This window comes from Berghia stephanieae, chromosome 3 (genome assembly GCF_034508935.2).
Source record: "Berghia stephanieae isolate SIO BIC M18660-M18661 chromosome 3, UCSD_Bste_1.3, whole genome shotgun sequence".
NCBI classification, from domain to species: domain Eukaryota; kingdom Metazoa; phylum Mollusca; class Gastropoda; order Nudibranchia; family Aeolidiidae; genus Berghia; species Berghia stephanieae.
The window spans coordinates 86,185,827-86,209,734 of record NC_088362.1 but is presented as its reverse complement, the minus strand read 5'-3'; the positions used below and the strand labels follow the sequence as shown (position 1 = coordinate 86,209,734).

The window sequence follows — 23,908 nt, the reverse complement described above, 5'->3', positions numbered from 1 at the left end:
GTTTCGTAAAAAAGTAATTGCTTCATTCTCGTCTGGTACCCAACTCCGATAGTTCGGCTTCATTTCCCACTGGTATCGATCTTCCATAGTCCCAGGTTCATTTCCACTGATTTCCTCTTTTCACAGTCCCAGGTTCACTCCCAACCGGTGTGCACTTCCCTGAGTCCCGGTTCATTGCCCAATGGTGCCCACTTCCCATAACTTTTGACAATTTCGGTAGGTTTCGAAATAAAAGTACATTCTGAGCAGTCCCGGGTTCAATCCTCATCGGTGTCCAAATCCCAGATTCACTCCCCACTGCTTCCTGCTTCCCATAACTTTGTCGGCTTTTGGCGGGTTTCGTAAAAAAGTAATTCCCCTCCCCCTTGGTATTGCTTTTTTACAAAATCCAGAGTCCCAGGTTCAATTCCCACAAGTGTACACTTCCCTGATTCTCAGGATCACTCCCACTGTTGCCTACTTCAATAACTTTGTCGGATATTGCCAGGTTTAGTCGGGTTTTGTAAAAAAGTAATTGCTTTTATGTGAAACTCGCTGAAACCCGCCGAAAACCAGAGTCTCAGGTTCACTCCCCACTGGTGTACACTTCCCTGAGTCTCAGGTTCACTCCCCACTGTTGCCTACTTCCCATAACTTTCTCGGATATTGCCAGGTTTTCGTCGGTTTCGTAAAAAAGTAATTGCTTTTATGTGAAACTCGCTGAAATCCACCGAAAACCACAGTCTCAGGTTCACTCCCCACTGGTGTACACTTCCATGAATCTCAGGTTCACTCCCCACTGTTGTCTACTTCCAACAACTTTGTCGGATATTGCCGGGTTTCGTAAAAAAGCAATTGCTTTTATATGAAACTCGCTGAATCCCGACGAAAACCAGAGTCTCAGGTTCACTCCGCACTGGTGTATATTTCCATGAATCTCAGGTTCACCCCCCACTGTTGCCTACTCCAATAGCTTTGTCGGATATTGCCAGATTTCGTCGGGTTTCGTAAAAAAGTAATTGCTTTTATGTGAAACTCGCTGAAATCCGCAGAAAACAAGAGTCTCAGGTTCACTGCCCAGTGGTGTACACTTCCATGAATCAGGTTCACTCCCCATTGTTGCCTACTTTCAAAATCTGTCGGATATTGCCAGGTTTTGTAAAAAAATAATTCCTTTTATGTGAAACTCGCTGAAATCCGTCGAAAACCATAGTCTCAGGTTCACTCCCCACTGGTGTACACTTCCCTTAGTCTCAGGTTCACTCCCCATTATTTGCCTACTTTCCATAACTTTGCCCGATTTTGTTGGGAGATGGCACATTTCGTAAACAAAAAGTAATTGCTTTTTTTTTTTCAAAACCCGCCGAAACCCAGTCACAGGTTCACTCCCCACTGGTGTACACTTCCCCGAATCTCAGGTTCACTCCCCACTGTTGCCTACTACCCATAACTTTCTCGGATATTGCCAGGTTTTGTCGGGTTTCATAAAAAAGTAATTGCTTCTTTATGAAACTAGCTGAATCCCGCCGAAAACCATAGTCTCAGGTTCACTCCCCACTGGTGTACACTCCACTGAGTCTCAGGTTCACTCCCCACGCTTTGCCTACTTTCCACAATTTTGCCGCATATTGTCGGGTTTCGTAAAAAAGTAATCCCTCCCCCCCTATTTTGTTATTGCTTTTATACAAAACCCAGAGTCCCAGGTTCACTCCCCACTGGTGTACACTTCCCTGAATCTCAGATTCATCCCCTCCCCCCCCCCCTACACACACGCACACACACACACGCTGCTGCCTACCTCCCATAACTTTGTCGGATATTGCCAGGTGTCGTCGGGTTTCGTAAAAAAGTAATTGCTTTTTATTACGAAACCCGCCGAAACCCAGTCCCAGGTTCACTCCCCACTGGTGTACACTTCTCTGAGTCCCATATTCACTCCCACAGCTGCACTCTTCCCATAACTTTGTCAGGTTTCGGAAAAAAAACACCGTATTATAGTGCAAAACCACTATTCAGTGTCAGATACTGAATAGTGCAAAACCGCTATTCAGTATCTGATACCGAATAGTGCAAAACCACTATTCAGTATCAGATACTGAATAGTGCAAAACCGCTATTCAGTATCAGATACTGAATAGTGCTAGCCTTTTACAAATGTACACACATGATAGATCATTGGTCTGAATCATACAATCTATTCAGAAGAAAAAAAAATACTCACTCCACCAAACAACAGCCGTCACCATCACCACTACCACCACCGTCACTGCATTTCACATTAACTATACTACCACTACCAACAACACCACAATCATCATCATCCTCATCATCATCCTCATCATAACCGTCATCATTGTCAGTGTCATAATCATCATCATCATCTGAAATTTGAGGTTTTATTTGTAAAATGTCCCTGAAATTTGAAATTGAGGGTAGGCACGCCTGGTAGTAGCAGTAGTGGTAGTAGTAGTAGTGGTAGTAGTAGTAGTAGTAGTAGTAGTAGGAGTAGTAGTAGTAGTAGTGACATCTTCAGAGATAAAAGCGCAGCAGATGCTAAAAAAAAGGTGGGGAAAGGGGGTGTTCATGCTGATGTTAGCAATGGTCTTGTGGTAAGATTACATGGTGTCAGAGCACCCCAAAGGCTTGATCAGAGGGTCTCCCAACATAATATCAGTGGAGAAGCAAAGGGACATTACAATGGTCAGACTGTATGTCTGACTGGTGCCTTGGATTTTCAAAATTGTGGCCCCTAGATTAAGTCTCATCATTTTTTGCATTCGTAATTTTGTGCTGTCTGATTTAATTCTTCAATAATTTATTTTTTTTATTTCAATTCCTTGAATCTTGAATATGCAACCTTTTTACGACCAGGGATGCAAATTTAAGACCATTTACGACCTTTACTATAACAAGAGGTCAAAATTACGACTTGACGACCTTGCTGGGCACCCTGGGAAATAATCTCAATTCTAATTTTTAAGTAATGCTTCAAATACAATTTTAAATAATTTTTCACAACGCGTTTTCAATAATTTGACTTTATTTAGAGCTGGTCTACTTGTTCAATTGTTTTAGGTTCCTTCTAATTATTATTTCACCAAGGATTAATGGCATATAACATGAATATGCCATCTAGGTAAAGATTGTATGAAAGAGTTACTTATAAGCTCATCTTGTTATGTATGAAATATCATGCGCCTATCTTCAAATCCAAAGAGATTAGAAAAACTTTTCTTATTTTGTCGGATCTCCATGTGGAACGAGGAAAAATCTGAAAGTTTGTATTTGAAATTTAAGAAAAAAAATACTTTTTTTAAAGGAAAAATATTCTATTTTTATATTTCATCTCATCTAGAGTGTCTAGTCCATCTGATAATGTAAAAAAAAAAAAATGCAGATCTGTTGATGGCAATCATGTCTTTTCAATAGGAAATAAAAGTAAAAAGTTTAAACTCAATTTACTCCGTTTTCAGTGTTTCCAATAGCAACTATTTTTTTCCTGGAAAAAAAATCGGAACTTCAGTTCTAATAGACATAGAAAGAAAATTTAAAGTGGTAAATGATCAGAAAGATGTGGTCTACAGCACTAAATAAATAACTCAGTTTATTAAATTTGGTCAACCTTCCTGGTTTTCTCAGCCAGCCACACATGTGAAAATACCATACCTTTTAGCTCTCTTCTTTGCAGTTCTTTCCTCTGCTTCTCTTTTATTCTGTTCAACTTTATCTGTATATGCCTTGTCTAGCCCTTCCTAAGAAAGAAAAATATTGATAATTTAAAGAACAGATATAATGCTTTATAATAACAAACACCGACAAAGAATTTAATTTCAAATGAAGAAAAAAGCTATTTTATGATAAAATGGGAGTATAATGTAAAAATACTTTATCAAAAACATATAAGATAAAATTAATATTTATAAAACACCTAATATGGATGCTGTTTCCTCTATTACCAAACTTCTAAAGGGGAATTGCAAAATATCGCATCATAAGAAAAAATTAATTGGCAAAAACAGATATACCTTTTTTGCTTTTTCATCAATAAATTTCTGTCTTGCATATTCCCGTCTTCGTACACCCCGATAAACATGAAAGTCTCCACTGCCTGCCCCTGCACTTGATCCTAGATTAATGAACACAGGGGTAGATAGCCGTAAAAATATAAACAAGATAAAATGATAACAATTAATTGAGCATTTAATAAAACAAATAATAATAATAATAATAATAATAATAATAATAATAATAATAATAATAATAATAATAATATAATAATATAATAATAATAATAATAATAATAATAATAATATATAATAATAATAATAATAATAATAATAATAATAATAATAATAATAATAATAATAATAATAATAAAAATAATAATAATAATAATAATGATATGTATCTTATATAGTGCTCAGCTTCCAAAGCGCCAAGGTCTAGGGTACAAGTAAAAGCCCCGCTTTGAGCGTAACTAGTGGATATTGTTCTAGATGTATGCTCAATTAATGGCTCATTCTACATGTCCCCCTTTAAAGTTGTTTTTTTTCCCCGAAATATTTCATAAATCTTTAATTCTATTTAACAAATTTTAACCACATAAAATCTTACCCCAAATATTGCGAATGAACTCCAGTGGAGCCCGAGGTGCTTTTTCTTTGCTTTTCTCAGGAATGATCACTTCTTTAGTCTGAAATCAAGAAATTCACACTTCAACAAAACAGAAACAAATGACATATGAGAAAAAGAGAGAGAGAGAGAGAGAGAGAGAGAGAGAGAGAGAGAGAGAGAGAGAGAGTAGGATAGACAAATGTGTTGAGACAGAGGAAGACGAGAGAGAGAGAGAGAGAGAGAGAGAGAGAGAGAGAGAGAGAGAGGAGAGAGAGAGAGAGGAGAGAGAGAGAGAGAGAGAGAGAGAGAGAGAGAGAGAGAGAGTAGGATAGACAAATGTGTTGAGACAGAGGAAGACGAGAGAGAGAGAGAGAGAGAGAGAGAGAGAGAGAGAGAGAGAGAGAGAGAGAGGAGAGAGAGAGAGAGAGAGAGAGAGAGTAGGATAGACAAATGTGTTGAGACAGAGAAAGACGAGAGAGAGAGAGAGAGAGAGAGAGACAGAGAGAGAGAGTTATACATTTACATTTATTTAGTTAGTTTGTACGTTTTTGTTGACACTGATTATTTGCTATATTTCAGAATGAGATATTCTTTTCGATCTTTGACCAAACACCAAATCTTCCCATTTTCATCAAAAGACAAGTAGCAGTAACGACAAAAGGATTATAGATAATTGAAGTCCGAGTTGCGATACTCTTGATTATCTCTTGGTGGAAACGCTGTATTCTCTGTTAATTATAATAAAGATAAAAACAAACTATTATCTGAAAGCAAAAAATTAGCTTCGCTGTTAAGGGGTTAAGAACACCTGCGAGCCTCCTTGACATTCTCTAAGTCACCAGGGTCACCAAGCGATGTTTCTTGAAAAGTTGAGGGGTGCTAGTTTTTGAAACAGGGGTAGTTTTTTTTATATTTTTAATATTACTCTTTGATGTGAATGCATGCTCAAGGCAGCAGCCAGCCTCTTATGGTTATCACACTACTATGTTATGACGATCGACCCAATCAGCAAAGTCTGGTCCGCATTCGTGCACCATCGCGAACCCCCCCGGTAGCATCGTCACAACACACCGTTCGACCAGATGCTCTGCCGTCTCAGGTTCTTGCCCACAGCGGGTACATGTTGGACAGGTGGAAAGTCCCCACTGATGAAGCGCACTTGCTGTTAGGCAGCTCCTCGACCGAAGCCGATTCGCAGCCACCCAGTGTCTCCTCTTACTGGTATCAAAGCCTGGCAACTTCTCACCAAGCTTAAAGGAGTGTACGTCCCCGCCCCCACGAGGGATTGAATTCGTCCAAACCGACTTCCATCTCGTATGTGCAGCTCTATCCGTAGTCAGGGAATCTGCGTACAAGGGTTGCCGGGACTTATTTTGGCTCGAAACGGGGGCACCGTCCATTATGCGCTTCAGAGGGGTATCCCCATTCCCTCTCTCTTTGATCTTACTCAGCCAGTCTCCCTCCGGACATCGGGGGGTTGGATCGCTGCCATTATCGGGTCCCATTCTCTAGGAGTTGTTGCCGCGTTCCTGACACTATGTGCATCGACTTGCAAAGTTTTACATCCACCTTCTCAATGTTTCTGCTTCTACCCCACACTGGAGCTCAATACTCCGTGGTGGAATAGCATAGTGCCAGGGCCGACGTTCTCAGGAGCGCTTGGCTAGCACCCCAAGTCGATCCTGCCAGCTTCCTCAGAAGACTGTTGCGTTTCTCAATCTTCCGGGCAACTCCTTCGAGATGCACCCGATATAAGGCTGTGATCCAAAATCACCCCTAAATATTTTGGATGCGGCTCATATGGGAGTGGCTGGTCCCAGATTAGGACATTCAGTATTCGGGTGTGCGAGGCACTGCATAGGTGGAATGCAGTGGCCACGGTTTTGAAGTGTTCATCTTCAGGTACCACTTGTCGAAGTAGGATTTGAGCCTGGTGACGTCCTCGCTGAGTAGGCTCTCGAGACGGGTCCACACTTTACTCTGAGTAACGAGTGCCCAGTCGTCCGCGTATTCCAGCCTCAGGGAGGAAGTGTTCAGCATATCGCTAATGTAAACGTTAAACAACATTGGCGCAAGTACCGAACCCTGAGGGACCCCATTCTTCAATTTCCTTACTTTACTCGTAGCGTCTCGCAGCGCGACGTGGAATTGTCTTTCCCCTAAAAAGAGAACAACTTCAAGGTCTTTTTGCACCTTATGATCTTTGCAAGTTTGAGCATTAACCCTTCGCACCAGACCGTATCATACGCCGCTGATAGGTCTATAAATACAGCACCTGTTTGATGTTTTCTCTCGTACCCTTGCGCAATATGCTCTGTAAAGGCAATGACCTGTTCCGTAGTGCACCTCCCTTCCCTGAAGCCAGCCCGCCAAGTCGCTATAGGTTGTTTGTAAATATTATGGCGGAAAACACAAAGGGTCTCAGAGGGTTTTCATTTTGGGGCCCATTTTGACCAATTTTCAAAATACTCCAAACACATCATATTTGGTATCAAATGAAAGGTTAATCATTGCAGATTCAGAAAAAATAGCTTTTGAGAGCAGCAGGCCTCTTACATGAAGAGAAATTGTCAAAGAAAGACAACTCTTCCGTTTTTTGAAAATTTCTGGTAATTCTCAGGATCACCAAAATTTCAATGCAAACCTGCCCCCAGGCATTTGAAATCATCTTAAAACAGCATAACTAAGCAGCCCATGCATTTTTCTCAAAATAATAGCAGGATTCATGCCATATTTTTTTTTTTTAATGTAAAAAAAAAAAATACAAAAGGACACGAGTCGGAAAAATTTGAAGTTTTCATGTTTTTTTTATTTTAAAGTATAAAATTCTTTGAAATGTTATAAATAATCAATAAATCTAATATATACAGCAAATACAAATAAAGGTTAATATATACAATCAATTATAATTTTAAAAAATAGTGCCCCCTGTTATCAATCGTAACTTGCTCCGAGGGCACTTTCGTCCAGCGGTAGTTGTCCGGAGGGCCCTGACTGATGAAGCTTTCATCTGGAACATCACCAAACACATAACTCTTGCCAGGGCCCTTCCGCATGAATCGCACGAATGGAGCATCAGAAGAAGGCTCTGGTGGGGTTGAAACCTGTGGAAAAATTACAAGAAACAAGATGATAGGTATATTCTTATCACAAAAAAAAAATTCAAATTTCAAAGTCAAACAACAGCTTACCACCTGCAACTTCAGAAAACATGAAAATGAGTTATAAATATTACAAAATATTGCATTAAAGGTATGAAAAACTTCTTACAACAGCAAAAAAAGTCTTTGTGAGCTTGTTTATCTCGCATGTTATTTTGAGGTACTCCCCCACCTTCACCACTGGACAGTCTGATCTGGGAAAGATAAGTAAATATGGTTCTGGTATTACATTAAAGTCAAATAGAAAGTTGTGTTTATATCTCATATGTTAAGAAGTGTAATGCAATATGAAATAATAAAAGAACCTGCCCAAAGAAAAATATACAAATTAGCAAATAATATTAATAATGAGTCTAATAACATATAATCATCGAAATATTTATATGAAGAAAAGTAGCTGAAATAAATGTACAACTAATTAGAGAAATTTTACTGATGTTATCTGAATCATACAAGAAAGAAAAATGGTGGGAATCAAATTAAATGAAAGGGAACATAATTCTATTCAAATTTGATAAAAATAACGTCTATTTATCATTTTCATAAATTTAATCTAAATTTAGTTGATTTCTTATGGGTCGCCAGCCATGCCATTATCGTGAATCAGCCGCCATATTGGTTTCGCTATTCTGTGGCATAGCAGTTTTCCAAACTTTGCCGTATCGCACATTAAATCAAGGCATTTCAAGCCAAAATAACATCATCCTGCGTAGTTGTGGGTTTCTATCTTGTTATTCATCATATATTTACAATAAAATAAGTCGATTATCGACTTTCAGGGGTTAGAAATGGAATTATCAGAATCAAAACAATCGAAGCCGGCTTGATTCTGCTATGGAAAAACTGCTATGGAAGAGCGACACACAGAAAAACGGGCATTAAAACTAACACAAATCCTTTGAATTTCACAATGATTATACTAAAATACTTAAAATTATAATAAAAATAGTCAACTTACCAATTTTCACTCGTCGAAGTTATCGGATAACGTTTTAGGGCCGTAAACAAAAACTGCAGCTATGGAAAAACGATGTAGACACCGGATGTTTTGACTCGTATTTTACAGGAAGTAAGAGCCTCGCTATGGAAGAATTACGAAGTCCCCAAAACTTTGTGTTTTCGAAAACGGCCGTTTTTCTTTATTTTAAGCATGAAATCATAATTATTTTTTAAAATGAAACTCATTCTCCGATTTTTTAATGTTTTATTTCACAAAATATGGCCATTCAAAGAATTTCTGAGTTGATTTCATGTTTCTTTAACGCAGTTTTCCGAAACTACCGTGGCTGAAATGAAAACGTTTGTTGTCGCCAAAACCCATAAAAAAAACACTTCAACAAACAATATCTTAATAACAACAAAATATTTTTTTTTCAAACTGCTCACACAGGTTCCTTAACCATAAATCAACACAAAACACACAAAAAAATAAGTGAATTTGGATTTTTTCATAGAAATAAGTTTATTTCAAAAGGAGACCCCCATTTTGGGCCTTCTTGTGTTTTCTGCCTTATGCAAACACAGTCCACCTACTTCCACGGAAATTCGGTTCACCCCATTGCTGTCCGTTACGCTCTCTATGACCCTTACCTTCGATGGCTCTTTAGCGTAAACGCTAACCCCTCCTTTGAGCCTCAAAGTGTCCTCTCGTTGGACCACCGTATAGCCTGGGATCTGGAATCGGGAAGATTGCGCGCCTGAATAAAGGTGGGTCTCTTGTAACAGAAGATGTCTACGCTATGGGCGGCCAGTAGCTTTGACAAAAGTTCATTTTTCTCCATACTCCGACTCTCGAAGTTCAGGGACAATATATGCGTCAGTTCGCTATCCCCGATATCGCATTTTCTGTTCGGCAGGCCGTGAAGCGAAGGTGTGGATGGACGCTTGCTTTCTTTTCAAACGTGCCGACGACCCTGGCGACACGAACGCGGTACTATTTGGCTAGGCGGCAGACCGCTTCGCCATTGACTTTGCTGAATTGGAACCATCATATCGCAGTAGTGTGGCGCCCGGGATAGCGGCTGCTATTCGGTCACCGGTTGGATCGAATTTAGTCACACAAGGGGCAGCTCATGTGGCTCGTTGGCTCGATACCCGGGATGGTCTCGTGACGGTCAACCGGATTTCCACCTTTGCCCTCCCGTGTGGCTCAAGCCCACTCACCAGCTGCAAGGTAAAGATCAACGAGGGGGGTGCTCAAGGCGAATTGCACTTATCAAGGCCAAGGGCTTGTTGGTAGGTACTTTGGTAAACGTCCATTTGGCCCTCCAGCAGGGAGCCGATAAATGGGCTAGTGGCTGTGACCCGATTTTTTGGACTTTTGAATGATGGGTCTCAGAAAAAGTTCCATAGATTTTTTGTTTATGGATGGATTTTAATGATTTATGTCTTATTTTCTTCAGGAGAAATTACTCTATCGTTTGGTGTAGTTTATTTTAAAATCAATGACAATTTAGTATATCTTTTGATTGTGGATAAAATAAGGTATAATTTAGCTTTGGATAATTAAAAGATTAGAACTTAGTAAATCAAAATTTCATGATGGCACGTTTACTAAACATCTTAACTTTAATATAAAATTAAATTCAGGGCAAAGTTGTATACCGCATCCATGAAATTCGTTCCAGCAAAATCCTTACTCAAATCTTAGCGGCCATTTTAGACCAGTTTTGAAATCCAAATGGTGGTTACTACCGGAAATGCAACAATTTTCAGGTCACAAAGTCCGTCAGTAAATAACAAAGTAACAAAGGAAAGGCAAATAGAAGACCATTTTCCAGCCTTTAAATTAACATAACTGTTCTTCTGCTTATCTGATTTTCACAAATTTGGTATCATTAGAATCGTGTTGAAAAGCACTTTAAAATGATATAGGATTCATTGAGCTCAATCCAATTTGAATTTTTTACCAAAGTACACCTATTCCTATTGTTGGATCACAGGCGCGCCTCTTTAACTTTAACTCTAGGCCTTATGGACTCCTACAATTATTGTCATAAAAAGGGGAGTTACCGGGTTTTTCATAAGTTTCTCTAATTTCAGTCTTTGAAGTTCTGTTGGTGTTTTAATAACACGAACTTTCCCGTCTTCATTCCCAGTGGATTCTTCTGACAAGCTTTCGGTTTGGTTTGTTGTTGACATTTTGTTCGACTAACAGGGGAAGGGACATTACTCCCAAAAAAAATACATAGAAGTGAAATTAAAAAGCAAAACCATCACACAAATGCAACAGAGAAATACTTTACCTTCAATTTAGTTTAAATAGCTTGGCCATCAATCAATTAAGAAATATATGACAGGCAATTTGTGATAAATTCATGTGCATTTTTAAAAGCACGTAAACTGAAGTTTGACAGTTATTACCAATGAAATGTTACAACCCCAACTCCGAATTACACTTTTGTACCAACCGGGGAGCAGAAAGGCGTCATTTTAACTATTTTAAAGCCAAATAAGAAAAATCAAATATCAATTATCTAAACAACATAAAGAGATACCAATAGTCGATGTGTCATTACAATCTTTGCTTAATTAACTCATCAAAGAGAAGCATGCGGTAAAAAGAAATGAAGAGATAAATAAAATAAAACATGAGTACTTCATTTGGCAAATTTGATGAAATTATCTGCTCAAACAGCTTTTCTTTTGTTGACAAACAGAAATGTGAAGAGTGAAGAGATTTAATTTACCCAACCTTGATAAACTTCGTCGGTACCTTATATTATATTATATTGTATGTTTACTGACGTTATTACTCGACAGGGAGCATAAAGTCCTCTTCAAGGTTTGGCAATGCATGTTTTCCTATTAATACAGAGCATGTAGTTCATGTAGTTAATTTTATCTGACAGAAGAACTTAAGATTAAAACGAACGGGGGCGGGGCTCACGGGAGCTAGAGGTATTGTATCAGTAGTGTCAAGCCTGCCAGTTTCTTGTACGAAAACCAAATATACTAATATTCTTTTGAACAAAAAAGAACTAAGGGAATAACCCAGGTATCAGTCGCAGCGCAGCGCCGCATATTGACCTCTAAGGAGAAGTGGCTTACTGAAGGCCACATAACTATGGATATCAAACTAGGCTAGATAGGTATCTTTTGGGCGGGTAGCATTGTCTACACTGCCGAACCTCATTGCCAATAATAATAATGATAATAATAATAATAATACATAGTATAGTAAATAGTAAAATAAAAATTTTAAAAAGAAGAAGAATGATAATAAAATAGTAAGATAATGATGATGATGTTTATTATCATTATTATTATTATTATTATTATTATTATTATTATTATTATTATTATTATTATTATTATTATTATTATTATTATTATTATTTATATTATTATTTATTTTTTAAAATATTTTTTAAATTTTGTTTATTATATGTATTATATCATCATTATTATTTTTACTAATAACATCATCACCAAACGCCCCGATTAGATCTGGAAATTATGCTCTCTCTCTCTCTCTCTCTCTCTCTCTCTCTCTACTACTACTACTACTACTACTACTACTACTACTACTACTACTACTACTACTACTACTATACTACACAACTTTACTTACTACTACTACTACTACTACTACTACTACTACTACTACTACTACTACTACTACTACTACTACTAATACTACTGTACTACTTACTACTACTACTACTACTACTACTACTACTACTACTACTACTACTACTACTACTACTACTACTACTAGATACTACTACTACTACTACTACTACTACTACTACTACTGCTACTACTACTACTACTACTACTACTACTACTACTACCACTGCTACTATTGTAGCGAAATGGCAGTATGGTTGGGAAAACTACACACCTATCTGTTTTCTGTGCGAGTCTGTTTTTATTTTTACAGCTCTATGTTTCCGGCTATATTTAGCCCAAATTTGGTCAAAGGGGGGATATCAGTAGGCTGTTACTAAGGTTGAGGGGCATTGATAATACTACTTAGGCTATATGAAGCCAGAATAAGGTCGTTCAGGATTGGTGCATTATTTTGGTTTTATTGTATAGTCCGAATAAGATCATCATCCTTTTTTTTTTCTTCTTTCCTGCATGATGAAACCAAGTTTTGTCTCATTATCATTAGCTCTTAATATACCATTGTAAATATTTTGATTTATTTCTTTTTGATAGAGACCTTTTTGTCTGTCACATTAACACTTTTTGGATGGCCTCTTGGACATTTTTTTGAGGGGAGGGGAGTGATGATTCTTTCTACATTGAATTTGTCTTTTTGATTATCCAGTCAAGTTTCATTTTATTTCAATGTGTAAAGAAAAAAAAGGAAAGTTTTGAAAGCGCCATTTAATCTGTAAAATCCACCGTACGTAAAAATAATGGAAAACAAACAACTTACATTTTTCAATTTCAAATAAGTTAATGTGAATACTTCTATTTATTAAAACACTAGTTTCACATAGTACACCGCTGGGATTTATTTAATACTTCGACGATGAGACTAAATTCTTTCAAATATCATATCTCTCATTGAATATATGGTTGGACCTAAAGATGTCTATTTTCATCAAGTCAGCAGTAATATCAAAATGATTCTGGCTTGGTTAAGTTTAAGATGGAGTTCCATCACCTGCATTGCTCTCTCGGTGTAAAAGGTAAAATAAAATTACCTGTATATTATGCCTAAAATGGCTAAACCCACGCCACCAGTCAGCTATTTTTAAATAATTAATAATGGCCCGATTAATTATTATTAAACACAAGCTAATAAGAAAAACACGCCACACCATTTCATATAGGATGGACAATAGTCCATGTTAAAATTGTTTATTTCCTTGTTCTATTTCAGATGAAGATGGATGGTCTAAAAAAGATGCAGGATGATTTGGAGAAGGTTATTGAAAAAGATGATTGCAGTACAGTGACCTCTGGTTCTGATGACACCAACAAACATGAGATGATAACTGTTAGGGACAAATTGGATCACATTATTCATTCTCACAAATTCATGGTAGGTTGAAAATGTAGCCATTTTATGTGATTATAAAAGAAATTATGTAAACATGATAGTAATATGGTAAAATAACATTCATTCCTACACGAGTCCTGGTCTGGTCTCTCATGTTTTGTATGGATTCTGAAAATCTTGTTTTGCTGAGAAAAATGATAATATTCGAAACTAATGGCACAAATCACAAAGTCATGAAATTTTGCACAACATTCCTGTATTTAATTACCCATATAGATCAATGCACTTTTGCATTTCCAAATTTGGCAGAAACCATATCTATCAGAAACAATGAGCAGCTTTTCACTCAGTCATTTAATCTCAAGAATTTAAAAATAACATGTAAAGTGAGTAAATTAAAATCTGAGGAATGAGAATTTTTCTTCATTTCATTTGTAGAGTTTAATCATTTGCTTGTTTATGATTTTTTTTTTTTTTTTACATTTATGACAGGTTGGTGTTATGATTTTGGTCATCCTTGACTGTCTGATGGTGATAGCAGAGCTTCTTTTTGACCTGGAAATCGTAAAACTAGGAGAAGAGCATGAATATGTGCCACATGTGAGATTGCCATTGCTTGTTTATTTTTTTAAAAATATGTAACCCTATGCCTCGAAGCGGTATTAAGTCGGGATTTGGAAAACTAAGAAAATCGGTTTTAACTCTTAAGATTCAACCCGACAAAAACCGACAACGGCATAATATTCATGGGCGGGGTAGTCAAGACTGGCCTCAGTAAGTAAAATCCAATCGTTATGAAGGAAATGACAGGCCCTGTCACTGTCGCAGGATGTTTTCAGCTTTGATTTTTATAAATTTGCCGACAGAAAAGAAAATACGTTTCAGAAATTGCGATTTAAATCCTATTTTATTTGCGGGTGAAAATCATTGACATTGCACTTTGTTTGGTAAAAATCGGTAAAATATTACGACTTTGGTGATGAAAAATGACTTTGAAGACAATTATTTTAAACTTTTAAAAATATTATGAATAATTTATAACTCCCTTATTTGTGGGTCGATTTTGTCATTCGATGTATCAATTTTATTGTAATAAAGAGATAGGAACTTCAGAGTTATTTTTTCTGATGCGAAATTATTACTTTGTAATTTTAGCACCAAGAAAAATAGTCGGTAAATAAATTTGTTACACCTCTTTGATAGACCGCCGGGGTCAATCCAGGGTCCATTCGTGTAGAATTGTGAATCAAGTGTTTCAAAGTCTTCGACCAATCACAGGCTATCTATCCAGCTGGCCGAAACAAAGACGCTTCTCCCCGTCGATGTATTATGCTATTGTTATGCAAGGAATATAACACCTTATTGAGTAGGCCTAAAAGCTAAAATCTAAAAAGTATAATTCTGAGGAATTTGAAAGTCACATTGCTGAAATCAGCTTGAAAAAACCAACTGTTTTACGAATAAATTTGATTTTAAAAATTGCTTTTGTTTATTTTAGCTTTTTTTAGCAACTTTTTTATTTATCGGCCGATTTTCTTGATTTTTATATCATTCTTTATATCTCAAAGAGACGAGATCAGTGATATACTTTGTTTGTTTCAAATGTAACTAGAACACAATTTGGCTTTTTTACCTATTGACCATGCCTGGATAATTTATTCAACAACGTGGCGATGTGACGCAACTATTCCATGGCCGTCTTCCACTGCCTCAGCGATGATTCAATTCATTGTTGACGGCTGTTGACACGTGAGCTGCCAGAACGACCAATCGTTGAAGGGTCAAGATGCTCAGTAGCCAATCGTTCTTCGGTCAAAAAACTTAAGAACTCACGAGAACAAAAGTTTGAAATTTGGTGATGGACGGACCTATGAAATCGTTTCTGGGCGGAGTTTAGCCATGAGTGACCGTAGAAAACGAAAAGGCGACTACAGATATCAAAGAGTAGGCTTATATCATCAAAGGATGTCTACATGATTGACATGGCCATATAGGGAACTCATTATCTACTCCCCCAAAAAGAATCTGAACACGAGAGGGTTAAAGTCGAAATGGTCAAAATTATCAAATTTCAGTTTTTGGTTGTTTCAGAAACTACATTCATTTTTCTACATGAAAACATAATAATCAACATAAATATTGACGATAAGTTATATAAATTTCAAGTTTAAAAATGTAACTATCATTAACACATTCAAAACGAGAGTTGACTTTCTCTTAGAGAGCCACCTTTTCCAAGTCTTAGTAATACTAAGTCTTTTTCTCCTCCAATAGCTTGTAAGATATCACAGCAAAGGGTGTATCTTTATCTATCTCAGATAAAGCATGACTGTTTCCACAATTTCATGGTTCAACCAATAATGAACTTTAAAAATTGTAAACAAATCTAGGTTTTTCCCTGACAACCTTAAGATATGAAGTGAATAGAAAAGTGCCAGAAGACAATAGAGAATAAAAATTTTTTCGCGGCGGTGGTGGGGTTTGAACCTGCGACCTTATTGGTACGACAACTCCGCCTGGCAGGTGAGAGCGTGGCTCTACCGTGTGAGCTATCCACGAACACAAAAATATTCGTTTCAAACTCAAAGTCATTACTAGATCCCTCTCTCACCCACTTCTTGAGACCGCCGATTCGTTCGTACACCACCATCGCGAATAATTTTGACCAGCAGTTAAGCTTAATAGCCAATATTCTCAACACAAACATATAACATAGAAACGATTGAGACATTGAGTATGCTCCGGTGTATGGGGTGAATTTTTAATTCAGAAAAGTGAGTGGAGCAGGCACTTATGTTGGTAACAACAAGATATGAAGTGAATAGAAAAGTGCCAGAAGACAATAGAGAATAAAATTTTTTTCGCGGCGGTGGTGGGGTTTGAACCTGCGACCTTATTGGTACGACAACTCCGCCTGGCAGGTGAGAGCGTGGCTCTACCGTGTGAGCTATCCACGAACACAAAAATATTCGTTTCAAACTCAAAGTCATTACTAGATCCCTCTCTCACCCACTTCTTGAGACCGCCGATTCGTTCGTACACCACCATCGCGAATAATTTTGACCAGCAGTTAAGCTAAGTTAAGTTTAAAAATTTTATTCTCTATTGTCTTCTGGCACTTTTCTATTCACTTCATATCTTGTTGTTACCAACATAAGTGCCTGCTCCACTCACTTTTCTGAATTAAAAATTCACCCCATACACCGGAGCATACTCAAGGTCTCAATCGTTTCTATGTTATATGTTTGTGTTGAGAATATTGGCTATTAAGCTTAACTGCTGGTCAAAATTATTCGCGATGGTGGTGTACGAACGAATCGGCGGTCTCAAGAAGTGGGTGAGAGAGGGATCTAGTAATGACTTTGAGTTTGAAACGAATATTTTTGTGTTCGTGGATAGCTCACACGGTAGAGCCACGCTCTCACCTGCCAGGCGGAGTTGTCGTACCAATAAGGTCGCAGGTTCAAACCCCACCACCGCCGCGAAAAAAATTTTATTCTCTATTGTCTTCTGGCACTTTTCTATTCACTTCATATCTTGTTGTTACCAACATTAGTGCCTGCTCCACTCACTTTTCTGAATTAAAAATTCACCCCATACACCGGAGCATACTCAATGTCTCAATCGTTTCTATGTTATATGTTTGTGTTGAGAATATTGGCTATTAAGCTTAACTGCTGGTCAAAATTATTCGCGATGGTGGTGTACGAACGAATCGGCGGTCTCAAGAAGTGGGTGAGAGAGGGATCTAGTAATGACTTTGAGTTTGAAACGAATATTTTTGTGTTCGTGGATAGCTCACACGGTAGAGCCACGCTCTCACCTGCCAGGCGGAGTTGTCGTACCAATAAGGTCGCAGGTTCAAACCCCACCACCGCCGCGAAAAAAATTTTATTCTCTATTGTCTTCTGGCACTTTTCTATTCACTTCATATCTTGTTGTTACCAACATAAGTGCCTGCTCCACTCACTTTCCTGACAACCTTACAAATGAATGATTCTGATTGGTCAACGTTCATCATATGTGCCGTCGGCCATTAAAATGCCTGGGTGATGTGTCATGACATCAGCATGCGTGTGTTACATATGGGTGTGTTTGTGCATTTTGATACACATCACGTGCTATTACGCTGATCGAGGTGAGGGTCCTTTGTCCCTCTTTCTTTATTCATGAAATTATAGGACAAGCTAAGACTTTAATAGGACAACAGTTGCCTGATCTTACACTTACAGAGATTGTTGTAGGATAAACTTTTAATTTTAAGCACAAAAGCAGAATAGTAAATAAATAATTTATAATTTGACAGAGAGACAGACCTGTTAATGGATAAATAGGTAGATAGAGAGAGAGAGAGGGACAAGCAGAGAGAGAGAGATGTTCGTTTTGTCGTGTTTTCTTTGTATATTGAAAGAAGGGTGAGGGGGGTCTTTTTAGACAATCAACAATGTGGGTGAATGCTAAGAAAAACTTGAGAGATTTAATAACATGTTTTCATGTAAGTCATTACACAATAAGCCCCACCCCCTCCTCTTCAAGCTGTCATCTGACTCAAAATGAAAGCAATGCAATGAATAATTTGACCAGTCCATTTCTTTAATTGCAATCTCATTGGTCAATATGTTTCCAGTTGATTGACTATAACTTACTTTGAAACAAAATGATTTCTTAAACTATCCCTACAATTCTTTGCTCCGCCTCCATTCCTTTCTTCATGTCTACCTCACTCTCTCTGTTTCCCGTTTGTTTCTTTCACACATAAACACACAAACACACACACACACACACACACTATAATGGCTTAAATCTTTACTCTATTTCTCTCCTGCCCTCTTAATGCACAAGCAGTCTGTCTCCTCTCACCCTTTCGCTCCTCTTTTTCTTTCTCTCTCTCTCTCTCTCTCTCTCTCTCTCTCTCTCTCTCTCTCTCTCTCTCTCTCTCTCTCTCTCTCTCTCTCTCTCTCTTTCTCTCTCTCTCTCTCACGTGTGTGTGTGTGTGTTTATTTTACTCTCTCATTCTTTCTCTTCCTCTCTCATCCTCTTTCTTCATATTTCTTTCCCTGCCCACCTGGCTTCACATAGTTTCAAAACTGTTCTTTGAAATTATAAACCCTTCTTTAACTTTTGGCATTTCGAAATCGTATTTCCTCTATTAGATAAGACAAAAATGTCACATTCATCATTCTTATTTCATTGATTCTTTATTTAAATATTTAAAAATTCTTCAGAAAGTGAGCAATGTCATAAAATTGTCGGCATTAAAAAAATAAAAAATTTTGGTGTTTTATTTATTTTAAGGACGTCTTACATAACAAAGACTAACTACAAAAGTAATAATTGGATTATTTCAAAAATTTGTATGTACATTATTAAATGTATATTCTAAGCTCTTGCCAAATTTTATTATTCTCGTCAAATTTTCGATGCCCGTATCTAAGGAGTTATCTTTGCCCATTGATTTGACTATGCATGAAAACGGTGCCTCACTTCAAAGTCGATTTTCTCAAAACTTGGTTTTTACGCTCTCCCTACTTCAAATGGTCATATCTCAGGCAATAAATAATCAGAATCTTATCAATTTGGTATCAAATTTTAAAGCATAAAATAAGCTATGATTGGGTACCAAAAACCCAAAAATTGAAAAATCCAACTTAATACCGTTTTGAGGCGGAGGGTCATATATATTTATTATTATACTTTTGAAGAGGTTATGGTCTGATGTTTGGCAATAAAAGACAAAATTTATTTTGAAAACGTATGAGAATAATCCAGTTTTGATTGGTTTTCCTGATTTTTGAATGTTAACAAATATTTCAGATAGTTAAAGTCTTGCACGAAAAAAGGAAGGATTTCCTTTTCAAAAATATAATTCGACATTTAAAATAGAAAACATTCCAAAATCATATCCAGTCATTGAGATCTCTTGATTTTTCTTTGGAAAGTGCTATTTCAGTACACTATATTATTTTCATCAATCTGTTCACTTACGCGGTGATTTTTGTCGTGTTTTTGTTGGTTTTGTTCATTATTATTTTAGCTTTTTTATAAAACTTATTCTATAAATTAAATGTTACATTAACCCAGGCATGTCAATGCGATGAACTTTATACACAGCCTCAGTCATTGCATGTTCCTTTTGAAAACCTGTTGGAGGTCGCAAGATAAAGAAAGTTTTTAAATAAGGCATTGTTTTGATAACTGTAGAACCTGAGTTTTGAACCTTTTCAAAAAAATAATCTCATTGTTTACTCAGAACTCAGAAGGTGCAATATGTTGTGACAGAGAATCTCAGATAAGAATTAAAAACTCTATGGTGGTCTCTTATCTAGCATCATTGTGCTAGTTGTTTTCTGCTTATACAGCCTCTTAACATTAAATATTCTTAAGATAAGCTCACGCACCTTAAATCTTTTAGTTTTAATGAGTTAATTTTTTGCTAATAAAAATCATTATTATTGATCTGTAATCCTATTTTGTTTTGTCAATAGAAATCTTGAATGGTCATTTTGAGCATACCAATTATTTTTTATTAAACTACTGCCTTTTTTATTTTCATTTCTCAGATCTTCCATTATCTCAGCTTGTCCATATTGTCCTTGTTTTTGATTGAGATTTCTTTGCGTTTTTATGTACTTCGTCTGGTTTTCTTCTCGCACAAATTGGAAGTGTTTGATGCTTTTATCGTCATCGTCTCTTTTGTGCTAGACATTGTCTTCAGGAACAACGAAGATGCAGCTTCAGGTATTGGATTACTTGTTGTTCTTCGACTTTGGCGAATTGGAAGAATTGTCAATGGTAAGTGTAGAAAAAGTTCATCAGAAAGCCTGGTTTTTCAAATGAAATGAATGTGAAAAATTAGTTTAAATCATCAATATCATTACACTAACATTTGCATATGAAACTGTAATTTTACATTCTTTCACCTTTTTGATGTAGCTAGTAGCAGTAACGTGTTTGGGATATTTTGAAAGTAAAACAAGGGTCCTTGAGTTCAAACCCCTGTAAACGCACCTGGCTTCTCAGCCTTCGAAAATACTTTTTACACACATTTCCCTGTACTGTCAAATACAGATGTAAATTTCTGGGATAGCCCTGGTGTCAAATAATGTTGCCTTTATTTAACATTCTTATTAGTGCATGAAAAGACTTTACATGTCACCCAATATTTGTACGTTTCTCTGAAAGGAAAATTCATAAAATTTTAAGGGCTTCTATAATTATTTAAAACTTTTGATATGTAAATACATTATTTATTTATTAATCTTTGTTTTTGTTTTTCAATTTGTTCAAATTGACACTATTATCTCATATCCCATTGTTTTTGTTTTTGCTGGGACAGACATGGCTTAAAGTATCACAAGTCACTCTTCCAAAAGAAAAAACCACTCGAGCGTTCTGTGATATTATTATTATTATTATTATTATTATTATTATTATTATTATTATTATTATTATTATTATTATTATTATTATTATTATTGTTATTATTATTATTATTATTATTATTATTATTATTATTATTATTATTATTTTTATTATTATTATTATTATTCTTGTTTAATTAATTTTTATTTTTATTTTAAAACTGAACCCGGCATTGTGTCTTGTAAGCCACTTTACACTCATCAATCGTTCAAGCCCTAGCCTGAATTAGAACCTGCCAATGACATAATGTTTTTAGTGCTTGTTAATCAAATTTATACAAGGCATCTACATGTTTATTTATTGGAAATTTGGTTTTATATGACCCACTGAGGAGAGTGAATGAAGCATTGGGCAATGCATTGCGCATGATGACTCCATGGAAATGTTCTTTATGAGTAAGCATATTTTATTTGGATTCAATTTATTTCATAAGAATTGTGCTTTAGTGGCTCATTGGTACAGTGTCTCATCCTGTCACATAGGTCAAGTGATGTTAATCATGGTCAGTGGCTTGATAGATGACAGTGATTGTGAAAATTTCTGATTCTGGCATTGTATCCTTGGGTAATGTACTTAACACGCATTACACCACTCAACTCGGGTGTGGAGTAGTATCTGGCCAAAGGAAGTGACTGATATTGTGAGAGTGTTAGTACAAAAAGGACACCTAACAGGTGACTGGTACTGTGTGAAATAGGAATATTATTCTACATGGCCTGCTGGGGGACTAAATGAAACATTGTGAAGTGGTTTGAGCCTAGTAAATCTGTGGAAATGCGTTGTTTAAATGGTCACATTTATTTGGTTTATTTAAGATTTCACTTTGTATTATTTGATATTATATGAATTACTCCATTTTCAGGAGTTGTCATTTCTGTCAAAAAGCAAGCTGAGAAACGTGTCGACAAGGAACGCCATTTAAGGGATTTGGTTGAAAAAGAGCTGGCTAAGTTTAGATCATATTGCTCTGAGCAGGAGGCTGAAATTGCCACCCTTCAAGGACTTCTTAAAAAACATAATATCGATTTCACACCAAAGCAGATCCAGAAGCCAGAGCCTATGACCCAGTTAGTGGTTGCAGAAGTCAATTTGTCAGTGGATGATGGGGATAGAAATGCTCATGATAAGCCAAATATCAAGTATAGATTGAATGAGACTGTTACCAAAGAAATTGTGTCATAGTTTGATGTGTACTGTTTTTGTATGATTTGTGTTAAGTGTGCGTGCTATCAGTGAATTAAATATCAAAATGGATCAGTTGACTTAAAACAAGTGATATAAAAAGAGGTTCATTGTTTCACTTGTCTATCATACTTATTGATAGCTGCTCGGGTTTGCTGACATGGCTCATTGACTTATTCTTAATTAATATGAAAATTCAGCATTGTTGAAAATGATGACATTATCAGGTGATTACATGAATGATGAAGAATATGAATTATTCAATTTAGTTTGTAGATAGCTACTTTGTAAAAATATAATTCGTTAAAATTTTCACTTACAATATTCAGCTGAAATAATATTGTGATTTAATCAAATATGGTCAATGTCAATCAATTGTCTTCAAATCGGTCCTGTGCAAAAATTGAAAGCATCTGTTATTTATTATGATTTCACAATAATTACCTCTTTATTTATTAACAATTTTCCTGTTCTGTTCCTTATTATGATCATAGAAAGTACATAGCTGTTGAGCTGGTTATCTCCCTGAAATTTTCAATTATTTCAAACAAATTTAGATATTGAAATTCTTTGAAGACTCTTCTCAAATATTTGCTTTACATCCACATCCCAATTTGAATCCTCTAATGCTCAATTGAAAGAACACTCAACAAAACAAGACATTTACCCAATCTCAAACACGAAAATGTCAGTTTTCTTTTTCAGACACCTCTATCTCCCAGCATTGATGACATATTTGGGTCTGTTGCATCAGGTAAAAAGTACTTTGTGATACACCTTTGTCCTGTACAATAGACACCAAGTAAATGTTTCTTTTCATTTAATTATTCTTGTCTTCCTTATAAACTGTAGCAAGCCGGTGTTTCTGTCCTTTGAACCTTACTTTAATTTCATTGGCCTTATGGCTCGAAAGACTGCCAAATCTCATTTAATATGAATAAAATAATATGCATCACTTGTTGCTAACTATGTTTTGTTATATTCATATCATGTTGTAAACATTAATTCTGTAAATATTTTGACAATAATGTACAGTCCTTGAATCGTATATAAGTATAGCCAATGAGATTATTTTACCTTTATTTGTATACGCCAAGCCACTCTACTTAATATTTTAATTTCATATATGAACCCACTGCCTCATATTCTGGTAGTTTGTCTGAGTGAAATGGATTCTGAAAATTTGATGCCAAGTATAAATCATGAAAATTACTATTATTTTAGAGAATAGATTAAATTTTGTATTGCCTTACCAACAAAAAGATAGTGTTTCACTGACACTGATCCAACCATATTTGCCATAATCTTTTATCTAGTGCCTTTCCTTTATAATTTTTAATGTTATGACATAACGACGGTCTTCTAACATCAGATGATGACTTGATTTTTTGATTTTTTTTTGTTCTAATTTCACCGACGTATTATGTTGCGTAATATTCCAAGTTACTACCCAATTACAAATTGTCTAAGATTTTGTAGTTTTGATCATTTGGACATTAAATTCCATTTTCAGTGTTTCGTTTATTGAGATATATTACATTTCCACTGATTCACTTATATCTATTTATACCAAATCAAAATACACAGCTGG

The 23,908-nt window shown here is 36.2% G+C and overlaps 3 protein-coding genes across 5 annotated transcripts in view; 1 reads left to right on the top strand and 2 right to left on the bottom strand.

The window, feature by feature from the left end:
• LOC144968709 (uncharacterized) overlaps positions 1 to 10,931 on the bottom strand; it is a 19,886-nt gene extending 8,955 nt beyond the window's left edge. Inside the window, exons 1-4 of the mRNA XM_078907314.1 lie at positions 10,767 to 10,931; positions 4,594 to 4,672; positions 4,005 to 4,105; positions 3,646 to 3,731 (exon numbers count right to left, since the gene is read on the bottom strand). Coding sequence (XP_078763440.1) covers positions 3,646 to 3,731; positions 4,005 to 4,105; positions 4,594 to 4,672; positions 10,767 to 10,895 — 395 coding nt within the window. The 5' untranslated portion in view covers positions 10,896 to 10,931. The remainder of the gene's footprint in view (positions 1 to 3,645; positions 3,732 to 4,004; positions 4,106 to 4,593; positions 4,673 to 10,766) is intronic.
• Positions 1 to 23,908, top strand: part of LOC144968707 (voltage-gated hydrogen channel 1-like) — a 25,417-nt gene extending 1,509 nt beyond the window's left edge. The window contains exons 1-5 of one of the 2 annotated variants that reach the window (XM_078907312.1): positions 11,168 to 11,538; positions 13,594 to 13,755; positions 14,206 to 14,313; positions 20,274 to 20,505; positions 21,998 to 23,908. In XM_078907312.1, the coding sequence (XP_078763438.1) occupies positions 13,594 to 13,755; positions 14,206 to 14,313; positions 20,274 to 20,505; positions 21,998 to 22,317 (822 nt within the window). In that variant the 5' untranslated portion in view covers positions 11,168 to 11,538 and the 3' untranslated portion in view covers positions 22,318 to 23,908. Of the gene's footprint in view, positions 1 to 11,167; positions 11,539 to 13,593; positions 13,756 to 14,205; positions 14,314 to 20,273; positions 20,506 to 21,997 lie in introns of those variants that run through there. The other variant, XM_078907313.1, reaches the window with a different exon arrangement.
• LOC144968710 (uncharacterized) lies at positions 7,381 to 8,893 on the bottom strand. 2 transcript variants are annotated; one of them, XR_013644634.1, is made up of 3 exons: positions 8,713 to 8,883; positions 7,864 to 7,948; positions 7,381 to 7,697 (listed from the first exon to the last, which is right to left on the bottom strand). XR_013644634.1 is itself a non-coding variant. In XM_078907315.1 (2 exons), the coding sequence occupies exons 1-2, from the start codon at positions 8,017 to 8,019 to the stop codon at positions 7,497 to 7,499; spliced, it is 357 nt and encodes a 118-aa protein (XP_078763441.1). In that variant the 5' UTR covers positions 8,020 to 8,893; the 3' UTR covers positions 7,381 to 7,496. The 2 variants fall into 2 exon arrangements, 1 of the variants encoding a protein (XP_078763441.1); XM_078907315.1 differs by having other exon boundaries at positions 7,864 to 8,893.